The following is a 25957-nucleotide window of genomic DNA, read 5'->3' as shown; positions in this document are numbered from 1 at the left end:
TGTCTGAGATGAGAGGCGTAAAGCACCCAGCTTTAGCATATGGGTTCCAGTGGATGTTTGTGGCTGATTGTTGATGTGCAAATGGTTGAGGTAGGGGCATTGTTGCCCTAAGAGAACCAAGAGGTTCTGGCACAGGAGGGCCTTCGTGCCATTGGCAGTTAGGAATCAGGGCTAGATCTTGAGCAATTCACCCCTTACACTGGTATCATCTAGAATCCAGGCGAATGGAGGGGCATTTTGTTTTGTCCTTGCATATGATTTTTGAGCTCCTGCTGCGTGCCAGGCTCTGTGCTAAGCAGTTTGCGTGCTGTATCCTGTGACCCCAGGCAGAGAACAGGGTAATTGAGGAGAGTTTAAGGAAGGCATTATTTACAGAGGTGTTGGCATCATCAAAGGAATCAACAGGGGCTGGAGAAGCACATGGGGTCCAACGTGAATTACAAGGGGAGGAAGGTGTTGCTAGAAGCCAGTGGGAGTTAAAGTATGAAGAGGGGTCTCGGACAGGAGCTGGGACCAAACTATAGCACAGCAAGGAGGGAGCAGGGAGAGAAATACCCCACCCACCCTCTCCTTCTACTGGAAGAAGTTTCTTGCTGGGGCCTCCCATTGACCAAACTCAGCCAGAAGCAGAGAGCAGGGAAGCCTGGCAGTGCAGCCTGTAGAGGTCAGCTTCCCAGGGCACAGAATGGATCTGGGGAGCAAATGGAGAATAACCAGCAGGTGTATACATTAACTTGGGGGAAAAAAAAAAAGGGTATTGTATTCCTATTTTACAGCTGGGAAAACTGAGACCCAGAGGCCTAGGGAGATGAAGTAATCTGCTCAAGGCCTGTCCCAGTAGGTCCTTCCCTAGGACAGAGACTGGGGAAAGCTCAGTGCCCTTTGGGCTAACCTTGGGAATAATCGTGAGCTCAGATGGTTAGAGATGGGAGGGTCTTTTAAGATCTCCTGCCTCCCCCACCAGGCAGCAGGCACTGAGCAGAGGCCCAGAGAATGAAAGGTCATTGCTCAGGGTCACCTGGCTGTTAGCAGCACGCTCAGGACTGGACTCAGGTCTCCCAGATCCCAGGCCTGCGAAACCTCTCCTTGCCTGCTGCCAGGGGCCATGCCAGCCAGGACTTACTTCCTTCTGCAAGGTTTGGCAGGCGGGCTATTGCAGCTGGACACAAGGGTGGACTTGTTCCGGGGGATGGGGTTCCCCTAGGCCTGCCTGTTGGAGGCCAGGACCCTTGGGGGAAGCCCAGAGCGGCTGCTTGGTTGTTTCCATGGCTCTGTTTGCGTGAGCCCCGAGCCCAGGCCTCGTCCACCTCCCCCAGACAGGCCTGCAGCCCCCGCTCCCCTCCCCCTCCGCTCCAGGCCCTCTCAGAGGCCCCGTTGTTTGCAGCGTGGAGTGGAAAAATCCCACCCCAGCCTTGTGAATCATCCCGGAGTCACCCGCTCAGGCTTCAGGCCCTGGAAAGAAATGGCAGCGTTTTTCCACTGCACGGTGAGCAGGCAGGGTCTCGGATCAAGCGAGAAGGGCAGGGGGCAACCAGCCTCACTGAGTGTGGGAGGGTCAGGCCTGCCTGGGGCCACAGCTGGGCGGCTGGGCTGCCATGTCAAGGAGTCCGGCTGTGAACTGACATCACCAGGAGGGGCCGTGGGTCCTGCCTGGCACTTAGAGTCTGTTTTGCAGATGTCAAGGATGAGGTCAGACTCCAGGCTGGATGCCCCCGTTTCTGGGGCAGGAGAAGTGCCAAGAGGGTGTGTCCAGGCCACTGCAGTGGTGGCCCTCCCAGGGTCCACCAGGGAGTTACACCCCATGGAGACTGTCCCTCCCTGGAGGCCTGCACCAGCCTTCACCCCTCCGGGCCTTGGCCACCTTCTCTGGGAGATGGACGTGATCTCACTGTTTCTCTCCCACTGGAAAACCTAGAGGAGGAAATCACCACAGAAATTCAGGGAACGCCAGTGTTGGGAAGGTTCTGGGATAGTCATTTCACAGATGCCCACACAGGGGAAGGGACTTACCCAAGGTTGCACACCTAATCACAACGCACCTGGCCAAGATTGTGAGGAAGCTGCCCAGGATAAGAGAACAAGTTAAATGATCCTTGGTTGAATCCAGGCTCTACCTATTAGCTGTGTGGCCTTGAACACGTCACTTTGCCTCTCCAAGCCTCTCTGTGATTTCTCATCCGTGAAAAGGGTTCGGTCATGATAAAAGATACCTGCAGTAATGCTTGGCCTCAGCCCCCTGCATTTCCCTTTGATTCTGGGTCACCTGGAAGAATAGGGCCGAGGAGGACCTTCTAGGAAGGGAAATCTTTTGCTCTCCCCCCAAACAGATGCTGAGGAAGGTGACTTAAAATTTTGAGTTGGGGAGTTTCCAGCAGCTTGCTTACCAGAAACAGCAGTAACTTTCTGGGCATTAACTGTGTACCAGGCACTAGAATTTGCACTTTTTACAGATGATCTGTCAGCTAGGTGCTGGTACAGCCTCATTTTACAGTTAAGGAATGAAGCCTTGGAGGCTGGAGGGAGCTGGCCCAAAGCCACACAGCTAGTAATTGAGGGCGCCCAGTGTGGACCCAGGTCCCTGTCTTATACTGTATTCTACTGCTTCCCATGGAGGAGCAGAGAGTAGGCTGGCCCTGAATCTCAACCTCCCAGAGGTAGATATAAGACTAGAAACTGTCCACCCAGCCCCTGGGCTCTGGATGGAAGGAATGCTGCCTGCTGCCAGTTTGGCCAGAGGTACCTGGAGGCTCAGATGGCCAGGACTTGCACTAGGTCACGCAGCAGCCTCCCTCCCTCCAGCCGGGGCTCTTTCCAGTGACCCTGGGGCCTTGGTACCCATATCTGTCTGTCTGGATCTCTCTTCTGATTTTTATTTATGGACAAGCAAGCACGTGGTGTTCACAGACCAGAACTGTGAATCAAGGCTGCCCAGCGTGAGATCTGGATTAATTACCAGCCAAATCGTACTGGGTTTTCAACACCGATTTTAACGCTGGGCAGGAAACCTGGAATCTCGTTGATGGTTATTTGAAACAAATGAATTCCCCAGGCCTCACACATCCTTGAAAGCCTGGCTTCCTTTGAAGGCTCTGTGTTCAGTTCTTTACATCAGGCACGTAGTTAATCAATCCTCATTCACTCCTTTGGGGTAGACAGGACAGTAGCTATGGTAAAGGAGGACCGTGGAGACTCAGGCTGAAGGCCTTGCACCAAGTCTCCAGCTATTAAGTGGCAAGACCAGGATTTGAACAAAGGTCAGACTGCAGTTGAGTAAGTCTGCTGGGCTGACTTGCTTCCTATGGGAAGGGAAGAGAAGTGAGGCCAGACAGGTGCTCCCTGAATGCCATGCTGCAGGGTTAGGCCCATCTTATGTGGGAAATGGGGAGCCATTGAATATTGTTGAGCAAGGGAATGCTTTGGGAAGGTGAACCAGGAAGACTGGAGCGGGGAGAGGGTGGAGGCAGGGAGACAAGTGAGCGGGCTGTTGCAGGTTCTCAGGGCATGGTGATGTAGGTTGGACCCGGCTGTGACCACTGGAATAGATGGAACATTTGAGTGACGATTGCATACTAGGCACTGTGTTATGTTGACCATCTCATTTCATCCTCGCGATAATCCTATGAGGAGGGCATTATTACCCCCATTTTATAGGCACAGGCTGGTTAAGAAACTTGCCCAAACCCAGCTGGTAGGTGGCAGCACTGGGATTTGAACCCAGGCCTGTCTGATGCAACAGTCTTTGCTTACACCCTTTATGCTACACTGCCTCTCCGTGGTGCAGAGATGCTGGTGTCACCTTGGACAAGTCCCTTCTCTGCTGAGGCTCTGCAGATAACTTGGCTGAACTCTGAGATCTCTTGCTGTTTTATTTTATCAAACATTTGGCTGAGCCTTGGGGAGAGAGATGACTCATCCCACTAGTTCCTTTGAGGAGACCATGGTCTAGTGGGAGTGACAGGCTTCTAAGCAGATAATTCCCCAAATATAATACAGTGGCCTTTAAAGCCGAGGGAAAGAGAGGACTTGGCCCAACTTAGGGGAGGGATCAGGGAAGGCTTCCTGGAGGAGGCGACACCCTAAGTTAGTTGAGTAATAAAAGATGAGCGCTTCAAAGACCAAGAAACAGCAGCTGCAACGGCCTGAAAGCCCCAAAGAGCATGCATTCCTCAGGTAGGTACCTCAAGGGATCCCTCTTCTCAACCATAGGGTTTCCATACCCAGAGCTCTGGATAGGTTTGTTGAATGACTACATGATTCCATTCTCTTCTGCCACTGGGCACTGATGCTATCTTCTTGCTTTTTATTCAGGGTCCCCCTGGGCTGCCTGGGCTCCCTGGACCTCCTGGTGCACGCGGTCCTCGGGTAAGTGATCACGCGCTGTCCTTTTGAGTTCTGGTAGGCTCTGTGTCCTGTACCCCATTGCCCCTGAAGTCTCAGCTTTGCTGTGTGTCCTCAAGCTGCCTGGCACCCATCTTCCACTTTGTCCATTGGAGTGGACGTAGGGCTCTTAGGGGGCACTGTGTGGCCAGACGTGGCATGGGACAGTCAGAACCTCTTGAAGAATCTATGCTGGCTATTGTGGGTATCACCCTTGGCAGCCTGGAGTAGAGAAGGGGTTTCTGCCCACCCCCTCAGCTGATGGGCTTTGGCGTTTGTCCAGGAAAAAAGCTGACTTGGGAGAGCATGACACTTGCATCCATCTTCCCATCTCTGCTGGGCCAACCTGGGGTAGCGATGCTGACATAGGCAACCAGATGGGCCGTGCCAGGGACGGGGTGAGCTTCCCATGCTGAGAGGTCCAACCAAAGTCTGGAGAATGGCTTGGCAGGGCTTTGGTGGCTGATAGGAGCTAGCCGGAACCTCGGAGTGAAAAACAGCTCTGGTCTGTTATGCCTGGCATGTCACTTAATGCTGTCTTATTTGATCCCCTCTCCTTCCAGGACCCCCCTGGGCCAGTATGACCACTCTCATTTTAGGGATGAGAAAACCGAATTACTAGGAAATGGAAGAGCTCGGACTGGAACCCAGGCTCTTAACCATGTAATACTGGGACTCTTAGGGGTCCTCTTGGAGAGAAATCTGTCGTTTTCCCAAGAGGGCTCAGACTCATGGCGCCTGGCATCTGTGCCCAGGCTGAATCAGCCTTTCCCACGCTGGGGGCCTGGCGAGGCCCTGGCAGAGATAGCTGCCTGGGGCATATTTTTAGCTCTGAGCCCAGCGGACGGTTCTGGTTATGCAATTACTCGAGCCCTAGTTCCCTCCAGACCTGGCCCTGTGCTCCCTGGGCCCAGGGCTCTGGAATCTTCTGTCTGAAGTAGCATTTCCTCCTGGCTTTGGAGTCTCCATGGAGCACTTGCCCAGAACTGGGGACCACAGAGGTATCATGGACAATGCTGGCCAAGGGACCTTGTAGCCTGGGACCAGGATGAGGCCCCTGGACGTAGCAGTCTGCCTGAGCCTCCAAACTCCTCCTGAGCCCCTAGCCTCTGTGCCTTTGTTTGGACTGTCCTCTTGACCTGGCGTGTCCTCCTTTGCAAATTCCTCCTCCATCCATGGCTCAGATCAAATCCCACCTCGTTTTCTGATGATCACCTCCTTCTTGGGGCTCCTGCGGCAGTTAACTGCCCCTCTAGATGGCATGGATCCCTTTGTAAAAGCTCACACTGACCACTGAACTCTGTCACCTGGGTGGCGTATGCAGGATCTCATCCCATCTTCCCAGCCTTCCCGATAAGTAAGTTCCAATACTATCTCCATTTTACAGGTGAGGAAACTGAGGCTCAGAAAGGTTCAGTTGCTTTGGATAATTCAAACACAGAGTAAATGCCAGAGCCAGGATTGAACCTGGACAGTCAGACTCCAGAGCAGCAGACAGCCTGACTCTTAAACTACCTGTTGCGCTAATTTTTCCATCAACTCAACTGAGCCTCTCTGGGCCAGAAACAGGCCCTGTTGACTTTTCTTTTTCACCCAATGCCTAGCAGAGTACCCTGCGTGCAGAAGGTGCTGGGCAAATGGTTACTGATGGGTTCTAGTCTGGGAGTCAAGAGCATTTCCCCCAAGAAGCTGTGTGACCTTAGGCAAGTCCCTTCCCTATTCTGGGCCTCAGTTTCCACATCTATAAAACACTGGATCATGGTAAGGCATTTCCATCCAAAGTTCCTTCCAGCTCTGAAATTGCACAAGTGAGGGAATGACTCTCCTGACATCCCTCTCAGGCTTTCGGAGTACTCCCCACCCCCTGCGGCCCATCACCCTATTTCTAGACTGGAAATTCCATAGATCATAAAATGCCAAAGATAATAGAATGCTGGGATTAAACAATCCCAGTTCCTCTGTACAGATGGTGGTTCTGGGGCTCAGGGAGGGTCAGGGTTTTATCTGAGGTCTTCCAAAGCTCTGTGGCTGGCCCCTTTCCACCTCTGCATACTCCCTCGACCCATCGAGGGATGCTGGGGAATCCCTAGGCCCCTCCCTCCACTCGGCTTTCTGGGCTGCAGCGTTTGTAGAGTCGGTCTGCTTGGCTCCCAGTCAACTATGTGATTCATTTCTCTGCAAGGCAGTGGCTGGAGAGGGCTGGAGGAGTGGGGACTGGAAAGCAGGAAGCCCTCACCTTCACAAGCTGCACATGGGGCAGCCGAGCGCTCTATTCCTCCATCTTTTTTTTTTTTTTTTTTGCGGTACGCGGGCCTCTCACTGTTGTGGCCTCTCCCATTGCGGAGCACAGGCTCCGGACGCGCAGGCTCAGCGGCCACGGCTCACGGGCCCAGCCGCTCCCTGGCATGTAGGATCCTCCCGGACCGGGGCACGAACCCGCGTCCCCTGCATCAGCAGGCGGACTCTCAACCACTGCGCCACCAGGGAAGCCCTATCCCTCCATCTTTAGGGCAGCTGGGGGCACAACTGGGGAGAGGTAGTCCATCTTGACATTGCCCGGCACAGCCCATGCCTGGTGCTGGGATGCTAGATGTGAAGGTCCCCTCCTCAAACACCCCCCGTCCAACCTCTTCCCAATGCAGGCTGAGCTCTAAAGTTAGATCCCAGGAGCCCAGGCTGGGGAGAAGCTCTGAGGTCTTCCAGATTCCTTAGACGCCATGAGTCCCTGTCGTTCGTGGAACTGATGGGGAGACTGAGGCTGGAGAGAGGGAAGGCTCAGAACTGGGACCATATTGCATCTAGGTGCCAGGAGACAGCGTTTGGTGAAATATTGGGAAGGGGCTGGAGGGTTGATCATTTTGGAGGTCACCCATGACACCGTTATAAATTCCCCAGACTGAGTGAGCCTCTCAGCTCTGTTCCTCCTCCACATGGATGGAGAAGGGGAGGGTCCCAGCTCAGGCATGGAGGAAGAGGGAGGTGCCTTGGGCAGAATGCGACAGGCTGCAGCTGGGAAGTTGGCCTTGAAGAGAGAGGAAGGAAGCAAATGCATACACAGCCAGATGAGTCAAGAGGGGGCAGGGACAAGGGCAGTGTGTCTAGAGGCTGTTGTAGTAGGGGGCACCCCTCGAGGTTCCTGTCTCCATCCCCAGTGCCTCAGATTATTCCTGTTGGACAAAAGACCCCCAGAAAGTACTCAACTCTTAGGACTGTTTATATTACTGGGCTGCAGGACGCTAGCTCAGGGCCTTTGCAGAGAAAGTGGACATAAGGCCCCAGCTGTTGTAAGGGAGATTCAAATATGGCCTGGGAAAATCCAGTGCCACGAATAAGCCTTGGACTTGAAGCCAAAAAACTGGGTCCCGGCCCTCTCTTGGCCACTACTCTGCTGTGTGACCTTGGCCAAGACTCTTTGACTCTCTGAGTTCAGTCTTCCCAGCTGCTTCATGGTCCCTGGGGGACCCTGTAAGCTCAGAGCATGTAGGAATCTAAGGGAGAGCTCTGACTACGTGTTGTGGCCACAGGAGGGATGCCCCTTTGTTCAGAGCGGCCAAGTGCTCCCTTGACTGGGCTCGCAACTCCAGAGGCTCATACAGAGTCCAGTTGGAGTCTGAAGTCTGGAGAGGTTCCCTTTAGCAGGAAGAGTCCCAGAAGGTTCCTTGGAGGACGTGGCATTAAAGCCAGGCCTTGAAGAATGGGTTGGGTTTCAGCTGGAGGGGATGGGTGGGAAAGGCATGCCAGATGATGGAACAGCATGACAAAAGTGATACAGAGAGGAAGTATACATACCAGGCATGGTCAGGGCAGCAAATAGCTAGGTGTGCTCTGAGCCCGAGGAAGTAAGTGTGGGAGGGGCTGATGGGGCCAGGTGGAGAGCGTACAGAAAGGTGGTCACATTCAGGGGTTAAGGGCTTGTGTTCTGAAGCCACACATCTAAGGTTGAGATCCAGCTTTGCCCCTTAGCAGCTGGGTGACCTGAGAAAGTTATAAACCCCTCTGAGCAACAGCTTCCTCATCTTGAAAATAGGAATCGTGGTAGCACCTACCTTTTGGGTTAATAGGATAAAGTGAGATAATGCAGGGAAAGTGCTTAGCACGGGGCCAGGTGTCAGGGGAGCCTTTCTGCAAGCAGCTGCCATGGCCAGACTGCTGAGACTTGGCTAGGGAAGACCCAGCGGATGGGTGGGCGGAAGTGCCAGGCCCTGCTCTAGGAAGTGGGATGACCCCTATTTTCCCCTCATCTCTTTTTTCTTTTCCCTTTCAGGGTCCTCCTGGGCCTTATGGAAATCCAGGCCTCCCCGGCCCTCCTGGAGCCAAAGTGAGTGTTTGCTGTGGGGTCTGGAGGGAGAGCCGTGGTATGGATGCTGGGGTTAGGGCTGCATTGGGGGAGCTTCTTTTCTTAGAGGCTCCTGGTGGTCAGGCCTCAGGGTCACTGTGGAGGATCCATATCCAGGCCACAAGCACTCCCTGGTGCCTCCCAGGTGCTAGGCCCTGTACCGGGCTGGAGACACAGTGAGGGGTTAAGAGTTTAGCTTCTAGTGGGGAGGGGTTGAGTGGGAGAAAGGCAGCTGGAACCTAAGGCCCTCAAAGGGAGTGGGAAGAAAGGTCATTTGCTGCTAAATAGGGAAGGCTGTGAAGGTCCAGCTCGAAAGTACGTGTTACTGGGTCATAAGACACACCCTGGGGAGGCATGTCAAGTTTTGAGCTCGGGAGGGACGTGGAAAGATCATGTTTGAGAAAGACCCCGGATGCCGTGTGGAAGATGGACTGGGGGGGCGGGGAACCAGAGCAGAGGCAGGGAGACCTGGGGTGATACAGGCCAGCGTAGGGGTGTGGGAGGAGGGGAGTGGGCGCCTTGACAATGTGGAGGTGAGATAGGGAGGACTCGGTGATGGGCGAGAGGAGAGAGATGGTGACTCCCTGGTGTTAGCCTAGGGAGCCAAATCGAGGAACCGGAAGAAGGAATGTTGCATTTGGGAATCTGTAGACTGGCCTGGTGGAGATAATTCGCGGACATTCTGAAACTCAGGAGAACTCTGAGCTGCAGATAGAGCCCTGGCAGGTGGCCAGCACAGAGATGCCACCTCTGGACTTTAGATGGGACCAGAAACCCACATGACTGGCACTCTGATGAGTGTCGGGGGCTCCAGCCCCAGGGCGCCTTGGTGCATTCCTGGAGCACCGGCGGAGAACAGAGCTATCCAGGGCGGGGCATGGACTGAGAAGCACCAGGAAAAATACGGGGCCAGCATTATTTAGGTTACAGGGAGAAGCCTCGTGTGATGGCTGGAGAAATAGGAGGAGGGGAAGGAAGACACAGGCTCGGGGAAGCCAAGAGCACAGCAACCGTGCCGAAGAGTGTGGGGCAGGCCAGGACAGGCAGAGGGTCTGCCCAGCTGTCAGCTGTGGAGTGGCCAGGTGAAGCGCACCCCTGGGCCTTGGTTGGCCTGGGCTCAGGGTCCTTCTTTGATAACGCATTACAAAGGGCTAGTGGCTTGAGGAAGGCCATTAACTGACTGGCCCCAGCTCATGCAGCAGTTGATAGTTGAGCATCCTCCAAAGGCCAGGCTTGACTCCTAGGGCAGAGTTCCTCTGCCCACCTTGTCCGGAAGTTTGGGACAAATGTACACAAGTAGCCCTGGATGTATGACGATGTGGCACCAGAGTGCCAGCGCAGAGCCCTTGCACACAGCTGCGGGAGCCCCTGCCTCCGCCCCTGTAGGTGTGTGGCTTCGGCCAGGGCTGGACTGGGGTCCTTCCTTGGAAGGCGAGCAGAGAGGCCTCAGGTGCTTAGGGGCCAGCAGCTGCCTGGAGGTGCTGTGGGTTTTAACAAGGCAAACACTGATGATAATAAGCACCGTGTATTGGACCCTTACTGTGGGCTAGGCACTCTGCATGCACTTCACGTAGCCTGTCTCATTTGATCCCCACAAAGACCTAATGATATCATCATTAGATGATAGGGGGAGATATTGCACCCATTTACAGATGGGGAAACTGAGGCTCAGGTGGATTAAGACACTGTCTAAGAAATGGCAGTGGCACCTGTCCCCATGGGTCAGGCAGAGAGAGGGGAGCTCCTTGGAAGACTTCTACTTTGCAGAGGCCTCCGGTCTCCTAGGCCATGGCGTACTTCGAGAGGCTGAGGATTGGCAGCTGTTCTGATTGCCAGGTTTGCTCAGGAACACGCCTTTCTTGGCCTGCCCTGGGACTGTCTGGTCCTCCCTCCCTACTGCCCCCAAACGTGACCCCCTGCTTCTGTGGCAGCAGATGCTCCATCAGCTTCTCCCCGGTCCAGGCTCCCCCACACTGCAGCGCCTCAGCTCCAGTCTGGCCTGCAGCCCACCCCCATCCTGCCAGCAGATGTGCAGAGGCCGGAGGAGGACCCACCAGCTGCTGTTCTCGCCACTTTCGGCAGCAGCTCTGGGTGTGGTGAGTGAGGCTCAGACCCAGCAGGTGACCCCTCCTGCTGCCACGTGGAGCTGGGACCTGGGGACTCAGGGCCTCACGGATAGGCTTCCAGCTTGCTTCTGTGTAAACAAATAAGGGTGAGGGTTCCAGAAAATACACTGGAGCGGGAGTCTTCTTCTCCCATTAGAACTTGCATAACATGCCAAGGGCAAGAGTCATGCCCTTTACCTGGACACTGGGTTGTGAGTCTAAGGAGTGAGCAGAGGTGGATCCAGGACAGATCAGTTGGATGGGAGGCCCAGTCGGCTGGGCTTTGGCCTTGGACTGCTCTCAATCTGTGGCTTGGCCGGGACAGGGTTAAAGGGAGGCTCTTCCCGGATGGAATTCCTGACTTACCCAAGATTGGAAGGGAATGTCGTGGATCTGCAGGAATAGATGTGATTCTGGGGAGAGGGTCCTGGCTGTTTACCAGATCCTTTCTGGGTCTGGGAGGAGACCCGGTGGGATGGTAGGGCTGGCCTCCTCCAGGCTCTGTGCAGGCTCCTCCTTTTCCGCACGGTGTTGGCTTCGAGAGCTGCCTCTGGGGCCCCCGTCCATTCATCTTCCTTCAATCAACAGACATTTATCGAGCACCTACTATGTGCTTTTGTTGGAAAAATCAGCCAAACAGGCAGGGTCTGCGTGGTGGCAGGGAGCCTGCCCTTCGTCCGGCCGGGTCGCTGTGTGGTCGTTCCTGTGCTGTATTTATTGAGCCCTTGGGAGCTTCTGGCCTTGTGGGTTAAAGATCCCCCTGCCAGACTAAGGACGGGAGAGACTGGTGGATTGAGGAATCCAAAAGGGGAGATAGAGCAAAGGTGAGGCACTTCATCCCTCTTGAGGTCACAGAGGAGCAAAGACCCAAAGGGCCAATGCCTTACTGGGGTCACTTGCAGTGACCAGCACTGGCGGGGCTGTATTTCGGGTCCTTGGGTTTGCCAGTCGGAAGACACTTGTCAGGGCTGCACAGCTGGTACAGGCCAGAGCCAGGCTTCAACCCCACCTGCCTGCTCCAGAGCCCAAGGCTTTCCCCATGTACCACATACCCATATGCCCCACGTTCACATCAAGAAGAGGGTTTGTCAGGTCCCGCAGGGAGTCAAGATCAAGGACTTTGAGAATGAGGCCGAGAAGCCAGAACCCTGGGTGGATGGCATTAGCTGACCTTGGAGGCCCAGGGTTGAGTCATGAGTCCAACCGACCCATAGTTATTGCTGCAGGAAAGCACAGGGATTAAGAGCACAGACTCTGGAGCCAGACGGTCGAAGTTCCCATCCCAGCTCTGTCACCTTCTAGTTGTGTGACTGTGAGCAAATTATTTGAACTTCCCATGCCTCAGTTTCCTTATCTGGAAAATGGGGTAATAAGAGTAGCTGCCCCTTGGGTTGTCATGAGGTGTAACTGAGTTGAACAGTGCTGGCCTGTGGTAAGTGGTCAGCTATCAGCACGTTCAAGGTGCCCGGCCTACAATGGGGCACAGACAGGGACGGTCACTGCCGTTGTGGACATAAGCTGACCACTCCATGAAAAGGGCTCCACGTGAGAGGCACTGGGTGCTCAGAGACCCCACAGAATGGCGATTAACCTGGTCTGGGAGGTGAAGCCTGCCTTCCCAGAGGGTGGGAAGGTTGAACCAAGGTCTGAAGGGCAGGAGGCAACCAGGCCAGGGGCGGGAGGAGGCTGGGGAGGGCAGCAGGCCTGGTGGGTGTGCTAAGACTTTTGGACTTTATCCAAAGAGCAGCAGGAAGGCATGAGGTTTTTTGCAGACGTGAGACGATCAGAGGGGGTTTGTGAAGGCCACTTAGGCAGCTTGAGAAGCTTGGTCGGTGGCCAGCAAGTTGAAGGGTGACTAATGGGGAGGCCTGGAGCTGCCCTGATGGTGATGCTGATGCTGAACCAGGTGAAGTCAGATGGGATGCAGGGCCCAGGTGGGATAAGAAGCTCTGGACCAGAGGCGGGCAGGGCTCCAGCTGTGCCTGTGCTGGGCAACGAGGCACCTGGCCCCACTCTCCCTGGCAGCCGGCCTCCTCTTCCCTCCTCTGGCCTGCTCGGTTTGCAGTGAATTACCCAGGATTACTAGGGGCCCCTGGGCACCCGGGGAGAATAGGTGGGCAAGAGGGGCCATGCTCAGTAACCCAAGTGACTGTTAGCAGAGCTGCTAGAAGCTGAGCTGGAGCCAGACCTTATAGGATTCTCGGGCCTCAGGCCCCAGCCTCCCTTTCCCCTTCCTCTGATGCCTGAGGTAGGGCCTACTCATTAAAGAAAATGTGGAAAAGTCTAGAAAGTATCAAGAGGAAAGCAGGCCTCTTGCAGTGGCCTTGCCCAGTGATAGGCACTGACTGCATTTTGAACAGCCTGTGAGTCAGGGACTGGCCAACAGCTTTACCTGCTTTGCAGGGTGGATGTTATTACCCCCATTTCACAGATGAGAAAACTAAGATCCAAAGTGGCTAAGTAACTAGCCTGTTTCTGATAAGTGTCAGAGACAAGATTTGAACCCTCTACTGTCTGACTCCAAAGTCCATAGTTTTAGCCGCAAGTCTATTAGCTCCATAGCTCTTTAGCACTGTTGGTTAAGCAATATCTCTCTCTCTCTCTCTATATATATATATATAGAGAGAGAGATATCTATATATTTATCTACATATCAATATATATACACACACATATATACATGCATACATATATATGTGAATAATTTAAAATACGCCTTGCCCGTAAGTGCTATATAGTGTTTAGCTGTAATTTTATTAACAGTTGCCTTCTAGAAAGATTGAACCAATCCATGCCACTGCTAGCATTAGAGGAGGATGTTTGAAAAAGATAATTCATTATTGTTTTCAATTCACTTCACTGCATTGATCATCTTTCAGAAGAATGTTTTTCTTACATTTGTTTTCCATTTGCATTTCACCATTTATGAATTTGTTTATTTTGGGGGTTGGGATGTTATCTTTTTTCTAAAAATTAATTAGTTAATTAAATTTATTTTTGGCCGTGTTGGGTCTTCGTTGCTGCCCGCGGACCTTCTCTAGTTGCGGCGAGTGGGGCCTCTCTTTGTTGCGGTGCGTGGGCTTCTCATTGCAGTGGTTTCTCTTGTTGCGGAGCACAGGCTCTAGGCATGCGGGCTTCAGTAGTTGTGGTGTGCGGGCTCAGTAGTTGTGGCTCACGGGCTTAGTTGTTCCGTGGCATGTGGGATCTTTGCAGACCACGGCTCGAACCCGTGTCCCCTGCATTGGCAGGCAGATTCTTAACCACTGTGCCACCAGGGAAGTCCCAGGATGTTATCTTTTGTTATTGACTTGTAAAAATTATTTGCATTTATATATGAAGGCTTATTAAGCCTTCATCTACCTTACAAGTATTTTCAAATTTATTGTTTGCCTGTTAAGACTATTCATGATGATTTTCACAAGTGAGAGTGTTACCTATTTTTTTTTTTGGACTAACAATAATAACTAACACTTATTAGGAACTTACAATATGTCAGGTAGTATGGAGAGAGCTCTACCATATGTAGAATGTATGGTTCTTTACTTTAATACTTAGACATTTCTTTCCCATAGTAAGGCCAGAGAGGTATTCACTTATATTCCTAGTCATTTTATAATATCATTTGTACTCTTAAGATTTTAAACCATCTGGAATTAATCTTCATGGGAGTGGGTATGAGGTATAACTTTATTTTTCCCCCAGTAGTTCATCATTTATTAAATAACTTTTCCTGCACTAACTATTATATGATAGACCAGGGTCTCTTTCAGGCCATTCAAATATGTTTCATTACTGTGTTTGTATACTGCTAGTAAAATACTATTTTATGACATTTATTAACTTTATGCTGTGTGTCTCCCTCCTCCACTTAAAAAAATTGTTCTGGCTATTTAATCTGTCAGATAAAATTTATGCCCATTTTAATAATTTCCTTAAAAAACTCCCTTGGGTTTTTTCTTGGAATTGTATTAAATGTGTTTATTAATTTGTGAAGAATTATCATCTTTAAAATATTAACTTTCCTATCTAAAACCATGGCATATCTTCCCATTTGGCTGAGTTTTTAAAACATCTCATAATAAACTTCTATAGTTTTTATTGCATAAACCCTGCACCTTTCTTACTAAGTTTGTTCTTAGAAATTTTATATTTTTGTTGCTGTTATGAATGGAATATTTCCCCCATTATATTTTCTAGCTGGCTCTCAGCTATTGAAAAGAACTATTGACTTTGTATATTTGGACTTTTGTGTTTGTTTTATAACCATGCCCTTTACTGAATTATTTTATTAGTTCTAACAGTATTTCAGTTAGTTCTCCTGGGTTTTCTAGACAGGCACTCATATTACTTGCAAAAAAAGACATATTTTTGTCTCTTTTTCCTCAAATCTTAGTAGTCTTATTTGTTTTTCTTGCCTTATTGCCCTGGCCAGAACTTATAAACATATGAAATGGTAGTAGTGATGGTGAAAGACCTAGTGAATCTTCAGAGGACCTTTCAGGGCTGGGGACAGATCTGACCCAATCCCAGCCCTAGAGTTGTCTCTTGAGACTCCATTCATTCATTTTCTCACTTGAGAAATATTTTTATGATGCCTCCCCTGGGCCAGGCCCTATGCTATGTACTCGGGATCTTGTGTCTTGCAAAAGATGACTTGCACAGAGGACTTCTGGCCCAGAATTTTCCAGTCCTTCATGATTTGTTCCTTCTTTGTTTCAGCCCCTCTTGAGGGCTCATCTACCCAAAGCCTTCTATTCTCTCCACCTTTCCAACCCTACCTTCAGGAAAGGAGCTCATAGTTTCTATCCCTGCTATATTTTGTAGCATTTACGGTTTAGGATATACCTTCCCAACCATCTTCTAGTTCCTCAAGTCTCTGTTAACTAGTCCAGGCAGAGTCTACTGTTCTGTACACAGAGAGGGAAAGGGGCTTGTCCAAGATCACATGGGCTCGTTGGCTGGAGAGCTGGGTCTGGCACCCAGGTTCTCATCCTCACCAATGTGTAAACAATTAATTAGACCTTATTATTCCTTATATCTCTTACTGGAGAATTTGCAGGAATCTGGCTGGGAAGATGGATAGTCTTCTCCATCCCAGAAGTCACACCTTCACTTGACCAAGAGTGCCTTGAGCATTTCTGGAGCCCAAACTTCATCTGGCTCCCTCCTTGTCTTCCTCCAGCCTTAGCGTGGCTGATTTACCCTCAGTCTGGCTCAAGTGCCCCCCTACTTCCTCCTGTACTCCACTTACCACTGGATCATGGTTGTTCATCTGCAGTGTATTGAAATGTAAAGCTCTTGGGCTCTGGAAGCAGACTTCCTGAGTCTAAATCCCACTTACAAATTGTATGACCTTGGACAAATCACTTACCCTCTCTGTGCCTTAGTTTCCTCATCTGTGAAATGGGGAGAGTGATCGTTGCTACCTCATAGATTTATGTGTTGAAGGCTTAGAAGAGCACTCAAGAAATGCTAGTGAAGATTATCATTACTGGTCTCTGGTTTCTCCCTTGATTGGTCCCCACAGGCATAAGCTGTGTCTTGATCCCCACCATGGTATTCCTTGTGTGCATTGAAGATGTGACTCATAGTAAATGTTCAGTAAATACCTGTGTTTGTTGATGTTGTACTCGGGCAGGGATTACGTCCCAAGCACCGTGCTGGCTGCCGAGAATGCAGAGAGCAGTCCATAGTAACTAAAATACCTGGATACGGACTCTGGGCAAGGGAGCCACTCTGGCATCTCTTTGGGTCTCAGTTTCCCCTTTTGTAAAATGACAGAACAGGATGCTTGAAGGCCCACCCCTGAGAGCATTTTAAGCCCAGCTCTTCTATTGGCTGTAGACCGAGGTGGGCAAGGGCAGGGTGGGGAGAAGCTGCTGTCCTTTTTTAGCCATTGGAATCCTGGGTAGCCCTGGGCCTGACCTTGCACATGGACATAAAAGGCATTGGAACTGGGTCTGTGAACAGCCGAGGGTGGGAGAGTGTCAGCAGGGGCAGCTGCAGCATGAGGTAGTAGATCGCAGAGGCGAGTCCTGCAGAAGTGACCTGGAGGGACCCAGGTGGACAGAGAGTTGGGGTCCTAGCAAGGAGGGGCTGGCCTGCAGCCTGGGGCAGTGGGAGGGCGTATGGGAGAAGCATCTAGGCTTCCCATTTGTAAACGAGGGCTCTGGAGTCAGATAGACTGGGAACCTAGTCAGACCTAGTGAGACCTTGCCTCCTATCTGCACGTCACCCCGGGCTGTGACTGGGCCTCCCTGAACCCCGGTCTTGGTCCTGCAGTGCAGTAAGTGGGTGTAAGAGGACTGGTGAGGTGCTGCATTGAGTGGGCCTGGCACAGTGTTGGGTGCATGGTAGATGAGCAGTGGAAGGCCGCCCTCCCTCCTTGAGGCTCTGTCCAGTTTGGAATGCAGTGATTTCTCATGGAGAGTGACTGAGTCAGGATTTGGAAGGTGTGGGTCCTGACGCAGAAAAGAAACAAATGGGAACTAAAGTTGGCCAAAACAGCCTGCCTGCGTGTCACGTCCATGATCCCACTGGCTCCTTGCCAAGGAACCTGGATACCAGCGGGTATGTGTGCTCGTGCCCGTGTATGTGTGTGTGTGCGTGCATGTGTTCATGTATGAGCATGCAGCCGTGTGCATGCCTGTGTGTGTATGTGAGGCACGTGTGTATGTATGTGAGGCACGTGTGTGTGTGTGAGCATGCACCCATGTGCATGAGTGCCTGTGCGTGCCTGTGTGTGTGTGTGCGTGCGCGCTGTGCAGCCCACATTTTAATGGTGAGGAAACAGGATCAGAGAAGTGAAGTCACTTGCCTGAGGTCCTACTGTGAGACCGTGGCTTCACCCCAGGACTTCTGACTCAGGACCCAGATTGGGGAGGGAGCTTGGGAGTGAGGGTGAGGGACAGGGATCAGGGGCTCGTGGAAGTTGACAGCAGGGGGGACTGACTTTCCAAGGGACTGTCTCCTGAGCAATTTAATCAGATTGGTTCAAACGAGTGGGCCCACAGCCAGGAGCCCTCTTCAGCCCTGTATGAGATGTGGTTGTTGGGCCCTTTCCTGAGCACGTGCTCTTAGGAGCCGGGATCCTTGTGATGGGGACGCCTCCCATAGGCTTGGCACAAAGAATGCTTATCTCTGACTGGGGGCGCCCTGCTTGTCAGTGTCTTCCCTACTCACGGCCTGTTCTAACTTGTCGGGTCCCAGGACGTCCTGGAGCACAGAGCTGGGAGTCACAAATTCAGGGTCTTAGCTCTAGTCTTAGCTCTGCCAGTGCCTCAGCTTGGGGCCCTGGGCAGTCCCTTTCCTTCTCCCGGCCTCAGTTTCCCCGAATGTGTTAATGGGGTAATACCCCTTCCGTTGCTCACTTCATCAGGCTATTCTGGGAACCTGGTGAAGTGAGGGTTATTGCAAACTGTGAAGGCCTTTACACAGATTAAACGGCTGCTGATGCACTGGTCCTAGGTAATTAGAGATGGTGAAGTGAGCATCAGGGGACAGGAAAATCAGAAAGAATCAAGCTTGCCTCTGGGACATATCTCTCAGAGGGTGTCTGAGAGCCCCGGGGGGAACGCGTCACCTGTACGTTGGGCCCAGGGATCTACAGGTTGGTTGGGGAGGACCCAGTCAAGCTGCATCTTGAGAATGCTTATGGTCTGGCTAATGGTGATTGAGAAGTGGTTTTCTAGCTGAGAGTGACTGCTTGAGCAAGGACCCGGCCGGAGGAATGTGCAAGGTCTGGCGGAGGAAGGACTGTGGTCTGGGGACGGGGCAGTGGGACCCCGTCTGTGGGTTGGGCTGGTGGAAGGAAAGCAAAGTCTGGACAGGATGGCTGGGACCCGATGACGGAAGACTTGGGACACCCAAGGAGGAGTTTGGACTTTGTCAGTAGGCCTGGTGGGGAAGTATGGGAGGTGCTGGAGCAGGGAAGGGCTGGGATTGGAGGGGACCCTGTGGAGGAATGTGAGTGGGGTAGGCGGGGAGGGCATTTAAGCAGGGGACAGGGGGTTGAGCAGAGTTGGTGGGGAGACACCCTCTTTAGACACCTTGGCGGCCAAAGTAGAATTGTTTTTGTTTCAGGGACAGAAAGGGGACCCCGGGCTCTCACCAGGAAAGGCTCACGATGGGGCAAAGGTAGGTTTCCAGGGACCCCAGTGCTCAGGGAAGTGGGGGACTGGACAGCAGGGAAATTGCCGTGCTGTGGGGTGCACCCTCCCAACAGAGGTCACTGTGTGACAAACGCTGGAGGTGGGAAGTAGAAAAGGACGGGGTCTGTTTTCTCCTCAAACCCCTTCAGCTCCCCCTACACCACCCCAAACCATTCCCTTCTGCCTTCTTCCGGTGTGCAACCAATAAAACTGACAAAAAATGTTGCCTGTGGACATACCTTTGGTGAATGTCCTTTTGCCTAATGCTCTGAGTGGGTTTTCTGTAGAGCCTGTTAGGTGACCCTCGGCATCCAGAAGCTTCTTGGTAGCACATGCCCAGGAAGCTTCCAACAGACATTCGAAGGCCCCTCTGAGGTTGTTAGTACGAGCAGACAGGTCTGTGAATTTTCAGGACGTGGGAAGGGAATGGGCTGGAGACTCAGGGCTCCCTAACTCTGAAGGGCTGAGACCAGAAGGTTCTCCCATGGAGGAGAGAACGCTTAGGCCAAAGGACTTCATCCATCCCTGAAGCGTCCACCCTGTAAATTAAACAAGGGGCCTGGAGGGAGTGCAGGACAGGCTGGAGCAGGGGAATCCAGAACTCCAAGTAAGGTCATCCAATGTCCCAGACATCCATACGCTGGAAGGAATCCTCAAGTCGGTCTGGTTTCCTTCTGGACACAGTCCAAGAGCCCTCCTGACAGGCAGAACACTGCTTCTCAGCCCAGCCTCCAGTGCTTGGGTACTTAGAGGTGGCAGCTCCGGCTGTTTTCTCTGAGGCACAGGTGGCTCATTCACTCACATCTTCATGAGAAGTTTTTTCACTCAGCAAACTCTTACTGGGTGTAAACATCCACATGCACCCCCATCGGATCCTCACTGGAAGCTTCTAGGCCAGGCAGCTAGGCTTAGCTTGCCCAGGAGAAAGCAGAAGCTCCAGCAGTGGGCGGCTTGCTGGAGGCCACGCAGCTGGTCCCATGCAGAGCAGGCTCTGCAGCCGGGCCTGACGACATGCAGGGCCCAGGCTTCTCTCTCGCTCCTACATTGTCTGCTTCTGGGTCTCATGGTGGTGTCAGAAATGCCCCCTACTGGGTAGCCGCCTTGCCCAGCAAGGGTGGGAAGGAGGGTGTCAGGAATGCAGAGGCGGATTCCTGATTGGAACGGGTTGCATGTCCTTCAGGGCGATGGTTTTCAAACATGGTTTTAACAGCGGAACCCATTCCCCAAATGGTGCCTTTTGCCAAAGTCCAACATATAAAACAGATTAAATGGAGCCACTGAGTTAAGTGGGGAGGGGCTGGGTACCCTGCCCACCCAGCTGCCCTCAGCCCTCTCAGAGGCCCTGAGTCTCCTCTGAGGCCTCTCAGCCTCCATGAATGCTGTTTGCAAACAACTGGCTGTGGGAGTCCACACTTTCAATTTAATGAGTGTCCGCTCCCGTTCCCCCACCTCACCCCCTTGTCTGTGTTTTTCAGGGCGACGAGGGCTTGCCTGGGCTCTCTGGGAATCCAGGACCTCTTGGACGAAAGGTATACCTTGGTGTCGATGCTTTGCCTTGCCTGGTGGGCTTCCTAGCAAGCGGGGTCTTCATGCAGGAGTGCCGTGTGCCGCCCGCCTGCCCACCTGCCTCTCCCCAGCTCCCTCCGCAGGGGGCTGGTGGCCGGAGGGGAGAGAGGTTTCCGAGGGTCCGTGCTTGCCTGAGGGTGGGAAGCACCTTGGCTTGGAGGAGGTCCCGCCATCATGGTTAAGGAGGTGTGACAAGAAGTGACCCTTCCTCTCGGGGCCCAGCTGCTCCAGGGAGGCCATCCTGGGGGTGCTCGTGGTGGTGGAGGGAATATTGTCAAAGCCGGGAGCCCCCACTGGCCCAGCTCCTCCTCCCATGGGTGGAATGGCAGGGGCCTGAGCCTCCTGCCATCTGGAATGACCATGAGCCCCCTGGGGCTGTAAACCAGGAGCAAGGCCTGGAGCATGGTCGTTCAGAGAGTGGGCTCTGGGGTCAGTTGAATCTGGACTCCACTCCCGGCTCCACCATTTCCTCACTGTGTGACCTGGGGCAAGTCAGTAACCTCTCTGGGTCTAACATCATCCCTCTGAAGTACCGCAGGCCAATGTTCTATAGAGACAGTGAGTTCTCTGTACATTCTGAGCTGTTGTTATCCTGCCCTCATCCCATCACTGCTTCAGTCAGGCAGGGGGAGTTACCTCTAATTGCCTTTGGGGGAAGGTCTGCCATTTTCCTAGATGGTGGGTCTCTGGCTTGTAGCGCCCCTGGATTCCTCTCTGGCTTCCCAGCCAGGGTGTCCCATCCTTCAGACTCAACTCTAGTTGTGTCCAGGAAGCCCTCTTGGAACCCTGGCCTTCAGTCTAGGAGACCCTACTCTGCTCAAGGACCCATAGGCTATCTTAGCTGAGTTATTTCAGCCCCAAGACCAGCTTCACCAACAAGGATGTGCAAATCTGGTTTATCGCTCTCCCTACAGAGCCTAGCACAGGGCTTGCGCATAGTAGGTGTTCAGGAAACTGGGGAGGACAGTGTAGGGCCAGGGTCAATGGCTTTTTGCAGGAAAATACCCCATTGATGATGGGTTTTCCAGTGGATACATTGGCCTAGGGGCACGTCTTAAGCTTCTACCCTGACTCCCAGCTGTGGCCACAGCTGCCCTCTTTCTCGGCCATCTGGTTCTCATCTGGGCAGCTGTGGCTTCTCCTGGCTCCATCCTGCTTGTGCTCTGAGGGTCCCTGTGGCACAGGGGGACTTGGGGCATCACTCCCCCACCATCTGCTTCTCCTCCGCCCTCCGTGGCCAGAGCAGGCCACACTGCAGATCTGAAGAAGCCAGGCCCAGACAGGAGTCCGTGGCTGTCTGAGCTGGGGAAATGTGGTCTCTTCTGGCTCAGAGATCACAGAGGGACTCCCTCTCCCCCACTCACTTCCCCTCTGAGCTCCAGCGTTTTCTGATGGATGAGGTGTGGAGGTTTGAGTGGAAAAGTCTCCTTCCAGTCATGGCTCATAAAGCAGCCGGTGGTGGTCTCGCTCTGTATGGGGGTAGCTGTCCAGCAGAGGAGGCGGGAGATGGAAAAACAGACTGGACCAGCTCCTGCCTGGGGTTCCAGGCCTTCCTGCTCTCAGCAAATGTCCAGGGAGGCCCAGATCCCCCAACTCAGGGGAAACAGCTCACCTGAGCTGGGAGAGACATCTTTTCTAAATTAAGGAAGAGCCTCCATGTGGTAGGAAAACTATTTGGCAAAGCCATTTCCACCAAGTCCCTCTGGCCCCAGCCTAGGCAAACATGGAGGAGTTTGGTGTGTGGCAGGCCAGTGTCACCTGCTCACAGAGGATGGTAGGCAGAGCATGGGGGTGCTCAGGTCCTAAGGCAGGGACCTTTGCCCAGTGGTGGGGGTCAGGCAGGAGGACCAATGGGGTGGGCAGCCGGGCCTGGAATTGTCACTGTTTGTCAGCAGTCTCTCCTCCTACAAGTGTCTTTGGAGACAACGGTAGCCACTCTGCCCTGATCCTGTTGGGTGGTTTTTCTGCATCATCTCCTGTGGGGGGCCTTGAGCGAGAAGGAACATTGGTGGGTGAGAGGCGAGGTCTGCGTCCCCTTTGCTCGTCAGCGCATTGAATTTTGGTGTCACCTCAGAGTGACACCAGTAACCCTATTCATTCATTTATTCAACATAATGGATTGAATGACTATTGTGTGTCAGGCACTGTGCAGGCCTCTGAGCTGACACATAGACAAAAATCCCTGTCTCCTCAGAGCTTGCAGTCTTGTGTGGGGAGACAGACAATAAAAACAGTAAAAATACGAGGTGTGTTAGAAGATGAAAAGGGCCATGGAGAAAAGTAGGGAGAAGAAAGGGAGTTTGGGTTGGGAGTTTCCCATACTGACCAGCGTGATAGGAAGGTTTACTGTCCCTCATCACATTGTTTCCTAACAGTAACCTCTGGGAGTTAGGCAGTATTATGCCCATCTCACAGCTGAGAAAACTGAGGCCCAAATAGGTCTCATTCATTCATTCACTCTTCCAGTCATTTCACAAAGATATACCAAGGTACCTGGCTGTGTGCTGACACTGGTGTTAAATGCCAGTGAGATCATTGGGGGCTTACGGAGAGTGGAGTCTACAGCCCCGGTTCACAGCCCTGCTGTGCATGAGAATCAGCGGGGGAGCTTGCCCACCTCCCCACAGGGGTTCTGGTTCAGTTAGTCTGAGTGGGACCCAGGCAGTAGATTCTCATGTGCAGCCAAGGCTGAGAGCCACTGGATTAACAGAAATAGCTGCCAGGGTCACTAAATGGCAGAGCTGGGATTTGAACTCAGGTCTTCTGACCCTTAGTCCCTTTCCCTTTCCACAACACTGATTGAAACAGCTTCTTAAATAAGAGTGGGCCCATCAAGTGAAAAAGAGCCTCCCCACCTGAGAAGGCTTCTTTCTCTGCATCTGCCTGCAATGCTTGCTAAGGGACTTTGCTGCGCTGATTCCAGATGGGGGAGCGGGTGCACAGACCAGGTCAGACACGCCTGGATGGAATCCCAGCACTGTCCCTCTCCTGCTGTCTGAGCTTGGGCAAGTGGCCTCAGTTGCTTCATGCAGTGGTTGGGAGGGTTAAATAAGATGCTGTGTCCTCAGCACCCAGCACAGGGCTGGTACGTGGTAGATGCTGCATACGTATTTGTTGAATGAATGAGTGAATGTGTGATCACGATGAACATGAAGAAGCAGTGCTGTAGAAGGTCTTGCCCACCTGGTCCCATCAGCCATCTTGCTTAGTTACCAGTTAACCACCCTCCACTAACCCAGAAGGCTACCAGAACCCTATTTGTACCTAGTGAGGACAGAATCCCATGCAGCCCCTAATCTAACCCTCCTGCCTTCTCTCCTATAGAGCAGCGCTTCTTAGCTGCTCCCCAGGGAACAGTTAACAATGTCTGGAGACACTTTTGGTCATCACAAATGAGAGGGGGTGCTACTAGCTTCTAATGGGTAAAAGCTAGAAATGTTGTTAAAGACCTTACAATGCATGGGACAGATGCTCCATCCAGAGCAAAACCTTATCCAGCCCAAGGTGGTGCCAAGGCCAAGAAGCTCTGCTGTATAGAAACCCTCACTCCATCCAATCCTCTGTGCCCTGGGCCTTCCTCCCTCCCTGCATTTGCTTCCGCTGGGCCCTCTCCTGGCATGCTCAGACCAGTCATCTTCATGTATCTGTCCCTTGATTCCATTCTCGAAGGCCATCTTCTCCAAGAGCCTCTCCCCAGCACGTCCAGGCAGAATTCATCCCTCCCTTCTCACACCAGCCCATTTTCTCAGCCTCTTTAGGACTCTGCACTTTCTGGCTAGCAGGCAACTCACTGGTGTCCTTGGCGCATTTGTCAGACGAGAGCAAGTGCACAGAGGAGGACCTCTTCTTCTTTATTTCCTCACGCGGGGCTTAGCACAGTGCTGGCCACACACATCTGCTCCGGCGTCCCTCACCTCCCTGCCTCCCCTGCCTCCTCAGACATCACTAATCGCTCTTTCTTGCCAAGCCTCATTCAGTCTCAGAATCTTTCTTAACCCATTGCCCCAGGTAGACATGACTAATGGAATGAAGTTGGTACTCAAGTTGAAACTTCCTCCTGGCTCCCTCCTGCAGCCCTCACCCTGCCCATGAGCCCTCCACGTGCCATCTGAGTTGACCACTGTCTGTGAGATCTGTGCTAAAATGGGAGGGCAGAGGGGGTCATCTGGGAATTTTTGCAGGGAGTGTGATTGACGCTGCCTGAAACGATCTCCTGCCTTTCTGCAGAACTGCCGGTTCTCCCTGGATGTAGCAGCCCCTGGATAGCACCTCCATGTAGCGCCCCTACTGAGAACCTTCTCTGGGCTCCTCTGCTGAGCTGCTCTGGGTTTCTGGGGTCCACACCCCCTCCATTTCTGAGTTCCTCTGCCCTTCTGCTCTCCAGCGTGGCTTCTCCTTCAAGCCTCAGCTCACCGTGCCACCTCCCCTGCTTGGCTGTCTGCCCTCTCCTAGCACTCAGTACTTCTTTGTTCCCCTTCACATGTGTTTAATGCCCATATCCCGTTCTAGAAGGTAGGGAGTGAATTTGCTTTGTTTATCAGTGTATTCTTAGTGCTCATATAGGGTCTGGCTCATTGGGGGGGCTCAGCAAACCTTTGAATGCATGAATAACCAGATGAATGAATAAGCCATACAGAAACTGTACCTTCCTGCCCTGACCTGTCTCAGGTACCCACTAAGCAGAGTTTGGCGTCAGATGCCTAGCTATACTGTAAAGGACTGTGCTTTTGGACAAGCCACACATCACATTTCAGAATCCTATAATTTTTGAGCCAACAGGATGCTTTGAGAGGCCAGCTGGGGAAACTGAGGTCCAGAGAGGAACAGGGACTTGGCGAGTATGCTGTAGTGACTCACTCTGTTTCTGGGCGTGTGTTTCTTCCTCCTGACCCTTTCTGTTGAATGGGGCTTTCGGTCCTGCTGACTGCCCAGTGTGGCCTAGGGGCTGCCAGGGTGGTAGAGAAGTCCAGTGGGAAGCCTCACGGAGCGCTGAGCGAGTCTGGTGAGCTCCATTCTGCTGCGAGAGAAGCCGGGGCCTCGTGCAGGCCGAGGTGGAGCCTGCAAGCTCAGCTTGCAGGGGGGATCAGCTGAGGTCTAGGTGTACGTTGGTCCTCGGGACCCCCAGACAAGGACAGGACCCCCCTCCTCTCCCGGCCCAAAGCCCAAATAGCATCTCAGCCGATGGGGAGACTGTCTGCAGTAACAGTGAGGTGATGTCTGGTTTCTCCTTGTGCGTTGTAAGCAGTGATTAATCTGGCTCCCAAACCAAAATATAGCCCGAGTTCTATTATAAACATGGGTGCTGTGGAGACCCGCCTGCCCGGCAGCCAGAGGCCCCCTTGCAGATTGCGTGGTCCCTGGAACTCCCCTGAAGCATCTGCTCTCCCCTAGTCCCAGTCAGGCACTTATCACCCACGGAGAAA

At 52.8% G+C, this 25957-nt stretch overlaps 1 protein-coding gene across 6 annotated transcripts in view; it reads left to right on the top strand.

The window, feature by feature from the left end:
- Nucleotides 1-25957, top strand: part of COL27A1 (collagen type XXVII alpha 1 chain) — a 145558-nt gene that overhangs the window by 16721 nt on the left and 102880 nt on the right. For 5 of the 6 annotated variants that reach the window (XR_014294221.1, XR_014294222.1, XM_082622905.1 and 2 more), the window contains exons 4-7: nucleotides 4309-4362; nucleotides 8642-8695; nucleotides 18901-18954; nucleotides 20444-20497. Coding sequence is in view for 4 of the 6 variants with exons in the window: in XM_082622905.1 (XP_082479031.1) it covers nucleotides 4309-4362; nucleotides 8642-8695; nucleotides 18901-18954; nucleotides 20444-20497 (216 nt within the window). In the remaining 2 variants the exon portion in view is untranslated. The remainder of the gene's footprint in view (nucleotides 1-4308; nucleotides 4363-8641; nucleotides 8696-18900; nucleotides 18955-20443; nucleotides 20498-25957) is intronic. The other variant, XM_082622906.1, reaches the window with a different exon arrangement.

This window comes from Mesoplodon mirus, assembly GCF_964341445.2.
Source record: "Mesoplodon mirus genome assembly, chromosome: 1".
In the NCBI taxonomy this organism is placed as follows: domain Eukaryota; kingdom Metazoa; phylum Chordata; class Mammalia; order Artiodactyla; family Ziphiidae; genus Mesoplodon; species Mesoplodon mirus.
Note: the sequence above shows the minus strand (reverse complement) of the source record. Positions and strands in the feature narration are given on the sequence as shown.